Source organism: Cornus florida, unplaced genomic scaffold, assembly GCF_030987335.1.
Source record: "Cornus florida cultivar Cherokee Brave unplaced genomic scaffold, ASM3098733v1 CherokeeBrave_3.0.0_Hap2_Chr05, whole genome shotgun sequence".
NCBI classification, from domain to species: Eukaryota; Viridiplantae; Streptophyta; class Magnoliopsida; order Cornales; family Cornaceae; genus Cornus; species Cornus florida.
Window position 1 is genome coordinate 110,905,167 of NW_026775575.1, and position 8,252 is coordinate 110,913,418.

The 8,252-nt window shown below is 36.0% G+C and overlaps 1 protein-coding gene across 1 annotated transcript; it reads left to right on the forward strand.

Moving 5' to 3' along the window:
* The first annotated feature begins 2,856 nt into the window (after positions 1 to 2,856).
* Positions 2,857 to 7,498, forward strand: LOC132308567 (phytosulfokine receptor 2). Its single transcript, XM_059806683.1, has one exon. The coding sequence runs from the start codon at positions 3,903 to 3,905 to the stop codon at positions 7,056 to 7,058; it is 3,156 nt and encodes a 1,051-aa protein (XP_059662666.1). The 5' UTR covers positions 2,857 to 3,902; the 3' UTR covers positions 7,059 to 7,498.
* Positions 7,499 to 8,252: the final 754 nt, after the last annotated feature.

The following is an 8,252-nucleotide window of genomic DNA, read 5'->3' on the forward strand; positions in this document are numbered from 1 at the left end:
TGTTTGGATAATCGTGACTCACAAACATAACATTTTTTTTTGGACAGATGGAGTATATTTTAGCAATTCTGCTCTAATGTTACATTTCATCCAACATATTATTTTTTGACACAACAACTATTATTTTTCAACTATCATTCCCAACTACAATTTTCAACAACCATTTATTTATTTATTTATTATTTTTTTGTGAGTGTTTGTATTTTATTTAGCTTATTTGCCTTATTAAAAATAAATAAATAAAAACACCACGACAGACATATATATATACATATATCTACACACAACACTAACATATACATATATATACACACAACAGTGACATATATATACATACAACACTGACATATACATATATATAAGCACAACTGGCATATATATATACAAAAGTATAACACCAAATTAGCAGCCCATGCGATAGAAAAAAGAGAAGGAGAGAGCAATAGCAGATTTTGCAATAGCTATGTGTTGTGCCAAATATAGCACAATATTTGGCAATGTCATATTTTGGCAACCCATTAGGCATGCCATTGGAGGAGAGCCAATTTTAAACCCACATGCTATATTTTGAAAATAACAACCCAAATATCAGTCCATTGGAGTTGTTGTTGACAACTTTTGATAATATCAATCTATTAGAATGTCTTATTTTCATCCACTTGTTATATTTTGAGTTTGAGAGTTGTTATATATAACAATATTTTTGACAATCTCAAAATATGAGAGGTCTTTTGAGAGGCCATTAGAGTGCCTTATTTTTATCCACTTGATATATTTTGAGTTTGAAAAACTATTTGAGAAGGCCTCGGAGATGTTCTAATCCAAGTTTAAAATGAATTTTTGTACTTTGAATTTCACCGCTCTAATAATGAAATTTGAGATTCTAATTCCTGTTATATATATTTTATTATAGTGTATATATAAATATAAATATATATTTTTGTAGAATAATGATGAAAAGAAGGTTAGGAATTAAGAAGAAATTGGGAGATATTATCAAATGAGAAAAGTGAATTGAGGAGTGATTGGGATTGAGAGTGACAAAGACTCGAGAGTGGGATTTGGTGGGTTCACATGAAAGTAGGCTAAAGTGGTTGACCCGACAACCCTGGGGATGGAAATTAGAGATCACCTGCCGTACCCCGTGACGTGCGCCTACCGCGCCGCAGCATCAAAACCGTCCAAATGAGGTCAAATCTCATCACTCCACCGCTCATCAAATTCTCACCTCTTTCTTTTCCCCCACATTTCTAATTATGTCACGCGCTCGTGCAATTTTCTTCTTTTACTTTAAATTACAAAAAAATCCTCCAATTATATTATTTTATATTACTATCAGATTTTATCATATTTGGTGATACAGGAATATATATATATGTGTGTGTATATATATAATTAACTATGTTCAAATCCAGAATGACAAATTCATATGTGGGTGAAATATTAGAAGTTACTTTCACCAAAAATAAATATTCGTAAATATTCATACTTTGTGTATACCTTTTTTTTTTTAATAACAAAACAAGGCAATCAAAAAAAGGAAAGTATTAGAATGTAAAAAAAAGAAAAGTATTACAGTATTTAAGTAAAGAGTAATTGTAAATAGAGTTTTATACTACTCTCGTCATTATAGGCAAAGAGAATGGGAGAATTAAAGAAGAAGAGAAGACTTTGAGAAGGAGGCGATTCATTCACCTGGTAAGAAAACCATCTGATGAGTAGTGTTCTAATTTCATAACCATGTTCATTACGTAATATATTTTTGTGATATTTATAATTTAAATCAACTTGAATATCTTCTCCTATCAATTCCTACCAACTCTTCAATCTTCTTCAGAATTCTCAATCTCTCTACAAAGTTCCATACTTTCTTATTAGTTATAATATTATATATATAAATATATGGAATGTATATAATCTTTTATATTACTAGAATGAATATATTAGGTATACAAGAAGAAAAATAGTATATACGCGGTTGAATTTTTTTTGAAGAAAGAAAATTATGTCAATCATATCTGTATTGGTATTTTATCATATTTCTTTTTGAAGAAAAGCAAACTATATCCTAATTATGACAGGACATAACTAGTTAATATTTTATTTTTATTTGAACACAACTAGCATGGACGGAGCCAGAAATTACGTTTAAGAAAGATAAATAGTTAACAAAATTTAAAAAAGAGAATGAGAGAATTTTGAAAGGAAAAAAAATTAGAATTTGATTCAAAAAGGAAATTTTAATTTTTTTATTAAGGAAATTAAACAAATTTAAAAAGTAACAAAGAAAAGAAATACAATATTTTAAAAATAATTTTAAAAAATAAAAATTTTAAGAGAGAATTATGTAATTTTTTTTCATATATACATGTAAAAATATATAATTTTAGTATATGTATCATAGTAAGTGCCGTATGGTACAAAATAAAAATAAAAATTGTATAGATACAATGGCTACATGTATGTATTAGAACATTTTTAGGGGTTAATAAAAAATTAATATAAATTTTATCTCATTTAACTTTAAGCTCTGACCTGGTTAATTTAAAATAAACAAAATTATAATTTTTATCATTTAAGATATTGAAGTCGTGATTCTATTTTTAAAAGATGAAGCGTGTATTTAACGCGCATTACATAAACTTGGGAGTGATAATTCTATAGTCGTCGTTAAAGCGCACCAAACATGTCCCGCGTCATCAAATGGACTAATCCCACTAAATATATTCTAGAGGGAGATTAGTGAGAAAAAGGTAAGAAGACAAATGTGGGTTATGATAATCTGACTCGTGATCTGCACTATGAAAAAAAATCTCCCTCACTAAATATTTTTCTAGAGAGAGAAAGAAAGAGACAAATGTGGGTATTGACAATCAGTCAGACTTCAGATCTGTGAAAACTGTGAAGAACCAAAGTCAGCTCTTGTGTCACCATTTCAAATTACCCCCACACTGTGTTTCACTGTTTTGTCCATTAAAAAGGAAAAAATTTGATTTTTTTGCATTACTAAAGTCGCAATTACGGTCCTTTTCTTAAGTGTGCTTAGACCTAGCCTCTTCTTTTGTGTTTGAAAATTTAAAGCTAGGCATCTAGTTTTAAAATGGGAAGACCCATTTTCAGAAAAAAAATTGTATTAAATTGATTTTGGTTTCACAGGGAGTCCTTTCTTGCTTCACTTTCAAGTGATGGGTTTTTGATAGACAGTCTCTTCTAGGGTTTTCATTGTGAGCTTTTTTGGTTCAAAGGTGTTGAAGTACTGAAGAAGTTTCTTTCTTCGTTTCAGAGTGTATTGTATACGATCTAGGGATTTGATGTCCTTTGATTGAGTGTTTAATTGGGGCTTACTGGTGGTGATTGCTTCATTTGCAAGTTGTCAATGGGGTATTTACATTTTTTGTTTTTGGAGGTGTTTTGCTGGTGGGTTTGAAATTTCTTCATTTAGGGTTTATTTTCACTTTCTATGAGAGGCGCTTGTTTTACCCCCACACAAGTGTGAATTTGGGTTTTAGTGCTGATTGCTTCAATTACAAGTTGATATTATTTGGGTTTCCGTTTGTGGATTTGCGAGGTGTTTTGGGATGTGGGCTGAGGTTTCTTCATTTGGGTTTTCTGTCTCTATAAGAAGCAGCTGACTTTTTCTATAGATTTGATTTCAAGTGGGTGTTGAAGATCTCAATGGTTGTGTGTTGGTGATTGTTGCTTTACTTTCAAGCGTTTTGTTACTTGGGGTGTTTTGTGGTTTCTGAGGTGTTTGCCATTTTGGTTTCCTACTCATTTTTGAAAAGCAGTTTTGGTTTCCTACTCATTTTTGAAAAGCAGTGGAAGTTCAATCATCTCAAATTGAACTGAGTTTATGGTGGTGTTGGTCTTGGTTTGAACTCGGTATTTCTTTGATTTCAGGAATGGTATCCTTGGGGTTTATTCCAATGACTTTCCTCAAATGGGCATTCTTGGCTTGTTTTGTTTGCTCATGTTTGGGTCTTCAAACCCTAAGCCAACCCTGTGATCGGAATGATTTGCAGGCACTGAAGGAATTTAGAGGAAACCTCACCAGTGGGTCTATTATCAAAGCATGGTCCGAAGATTCTGTTTGCTGTAACTGGGATGGTGTTGCTTGTGAGCATGGCGGTAATGGGTCAGCTGCAGGTATAGTGACAATGTTGAATTTGTCCGGCAAAGGTTTAAGAGGGGTGATTTCGAATTCTTTGGGCAGCTTACCTCAGTTGAAACTGCTTAATCTTTCATGTAATCATTTGGAAGGTGCATTGCCCATGGTTATTTCGAATTTGAAGCAGTTGGAAGTTCTTGATTTGAGTCATAACATGTTAGCGGGACCGGTGTTGGGAGCTCTTGGTGGATTGAAATCCATCCAATCATTTGATATTTCAAGCAATTCATTCAATGGGCACTTGCTTGATCTTGGGGGGTTTCCGAATGTTGTTGTATTCAATGTAAGCAACAATTCATTTGCCGGCGAATTCAGTTCTCGAATGTGCAATTCCTCCAAGAAGATTCAGATTCTTGATCTATCAATGAACCATTTCACTGGTGGGCTTGAAAGTTTGGCCAATTGCAGCACCTCTCTGCAGCGGTTGCACGTGGATATCAATTCATTTTCAGGCAACCTTCCTGACTTCTTGTATTCAATGTCTTCTTTGGAGCAGCTTTCAGTCTCTGCCAACAATTTCTCTGGCCAGCTAAGCAAGAAACTCAGTAAGCTTTCCACCCTTAAAACCTTTGTTTTATATGGAAACCGATTTTCAGGTCCACTTCCAGATGTATTTGGCGCACTCACACACTTAGAACAGTTTATTGCACATTCAAATTCGTTCTCCGAGCTATTGCCCTCCACCCTGACACTCTGCTCAAACCTACGGGTGCTTGATCTCCGGAACAATTCTCTATCCGGTCCTATCAGTAATATTGATTTCACCGGATTGCCTCATCTCTGGATGCTTGATCTCGCCACTAATAATTTTTCTGGTGTCTTGCCGGAATCACTGTCCCGTTGCCAAGAACTGAAAATATTGAGTCTTGCCAAGAATGAGTTGAGTGGCCAGATTCCAGAGAGCTATGTGAACCTCACATCCCTTTTGTTTCTCTCATTGTCAAATAACAGTTTTACGAATCTGTCTGTGGCACTATCTGTTCTGCAGCAATGCAGAAATCTCACTACTCTCATCCTCACAAAGAACTTCCATGGAGAAGAAATCCCGGAAAATGTGAGTGGGTTTGAGCGCTTGATGATTTTTGCATTAGGGAATTGTGCCCTTAATGGCCAAATCCCAGTTTGGTTATCGAATTGCAGGAAATTAGAAGTCCTTGACTTGTCTTGGAATCATTTGAATGGCAGTATCCCTCCTTGGATTGGTCAGATGGAGAGTTTGTTTTACTTGGACTTCTCAAATAACTCGCTTGTGGGAGAAATCCCAAAGAGTTTGACAGAGTTAAAGAGCCTCATTTCTACAAATAGCAGTTCCCCCAATCTTGCCATCTCCACTGGCATTCCATTGTATGTTAAGCGAAATCAGAGTGCTAGTGGTCTGCAGTATAATCAGGCTTCAAGTTTCCCTCCATCAATATTGTTGAGCAATAACAGTTTAAATGGAACAATCTGGCCTGACATTGGGCAGTTGAAGCAGCTCCATGTCTTAGATTTGAGCAGGAACAACATAACTGGGACCATTCCTAGCTCCATTTCTGATATGGGGAACTTGGAAGTTTTGGATTTATCATCCAATAATCTTTATGGGTCGATCCCTGCATCATTCAGTAAGCTCACTTTCCTGTCAAAGTTTAGTGTGGCAAATAATCACTTGAAGGGAGCGATTCCAACCGGGAATCAGTTCTCAAGCTTTCCCAACTCAAGCTTTGAGGGAAACCCTGGACTTTGCGGCGGAGTAGTTTCTTCTTGTGGCGTTGAATCCAATATGGGGCCCCAACCAGGTATCCCATCTGGTTCAAATCGTAAATTTGGCCGCGGCAGCATCTTTGGAATAACAATCAGCATTGGGGTTGGGATTGCATTGCTCCTGGCCATTGTTCTGCTTAAAATGTCAAAGAGGGATGTAGGATATCCAATCGAAGATTTTGATGAGGAAATCAGTAGGCCACGCAGGTTGTCAGATGCGGTTGGATCTTCAAAGTTGATTCTTTTTCCAAACTCGGACTGCAAGGATCTCACGGTTGCAGACTTGTTAAAGTCTACAAACAATTTTAACCCAGCAAACATAATTGGCTGTGGGGGGTTTGGCCTTGTGTTCAAAGCCGACCTTCCTAATGGCATAAAAGCTGCAATCAAGAGGCTCTCTGGAGATTGTGGACAGATGGAACGTGAATTTCAAGCTGAAGTTGAAGCCCTGTCAAGAGCTCAGCACAAGAACCTTGTCTCTCTTCAAGGGTACTGCCAGCATGGGAGTGACAGGTTACTAATTTACTCCTATATGGAGAATGGAAGCTTGGATTATTGGCTGCATGAAAGGGTTGATGGGAGTTCACTTCTTAGGTGGGAGACGAGGCTGAAGATAGCTCAAGGAGCTGGTCGTGGATTAGCTTACTTGCATAAAGAGTCAAATATAATCCATCGAGACGTTAAAACTAGCAACATTCTTTTAGATGAGAGATTCGAAGCTCATTTAGCTGACTTTGGCCTCTCAAGGTTACTTTGTCCTTATGACACCCATGTAACGACAGATTTGGTCGGGACCTTGGGGTATATTCCTCCTGAATACAGTCAGGCATTGGCAGCAACTTTTAAGGGTGATGTTTATAGCTTTGGTGTTGTTCTTCTTGAGCTTCTTACCGGTAGGCGGCCTGTGGAAGTTTGCAAAGGAAGAAATTGCAGGGACTTGGTGTCATGGGTGTTTCAGATGAAATCTGAGAAGAGGGAGGAGGAAATATTTGATTCATCGATATTGGATAAGGATTATGAGAAACAACACTTGGAGGTGCTTGCTATAGCTTGTAAATGTATAGACCAGGATCCAAGACGGAGACCCTCTATAGTTCAAGTTGTTTCATGGCTTGATGCGGTTGGAAACGAGGGTACTAAACAATGAATTTGGTTACTGTTCTCTCATAGACTGCAGTCTCTTCTAGCCAGGAAGAGTTTTGATCAAGTGACTGTTTCCTTGCTATTGGATGCTGACTAGCCTGAATTTTGTATACTTAAAGCCACCCTGCCTTTTTCTTTTACTTGAAATAAGAACAGTAGTTTTACTGGAAAAAAATACAAGCATAGTAGAACCTATAAATTGTATACATTTTTCTCCTCGTATATGCGTATTTTGATGTCTATTGAATTTGAAATCCTTCCTCTCTGCTTTAACATCTTTTATAAGGTGATCAGCTGTTACTTTTCCCCTCTCTTTTCCTTTGTATTTGAATTGGGATTCTCCGTTGCAGAAAGAACGAGTTACTCGATACATGGTATAGCACGTGTTACACTTCAAAGTATGTTAAAACGCATCCTTAATTTCTCTGTTTTTCCTCTATATAGCACATCACTGCAAATCATTTTGTTATGGACAGTGATTCGATACATTAATTGTGGTTGCAATTCCATGTTCCCAGTATTTGAATTTCGTTTATGGTTAATGATGAAACTTGGAACTTCTTATCACCATTCCTCATTGAAGGTACTTTTTTTTTGCAATGAAATTGATAATTCCTCTATCAAAACTTTGGGAATTTGATTTAGGAGTTGCAGAACTCGACATTTTTCTTACTGAGTGTATCTCGATGCATTAGATACTTGATGTGCTTGTTATTGTGTTATGTTCATGTGGGTGGGTGACTGGTAAGAAATTTGTGGAGTTGCTGGGCAAAAACTGGGAGAGAACTGTAAGTTTGTAATACTTTTTGAGTTGTGTTTGTATTTGCTTGATAAGATAAGAAAGTCCAGTTATATCTTGCTAAGTTCAATTGTTCAGACAAGATCATTTACAAATCAAAAATTGGGTTTGTGTCATTGTCATAAGTATGACCATCCTTAGTTGAATGGGAACTTAGGAGGAAGTGATCCGAATATGCTTGTTAGTGGTAATCTTTTTAATTATTATTTTTTGGTCTGTAATGGAAGAGAATTGAAACAGAGGAGGATCATTTTGACTTCATTAACATTGGCTGAGAAAGCCACTAGTTGTGGAACAAAATGTCCCGTTGTGAAATCCACTTATGTCTTCTAAATGTGGACGAAGAGATGCATTCAGAACTTAGAAGTGACTTTTTCAAACGATAATATGATTCCTTTC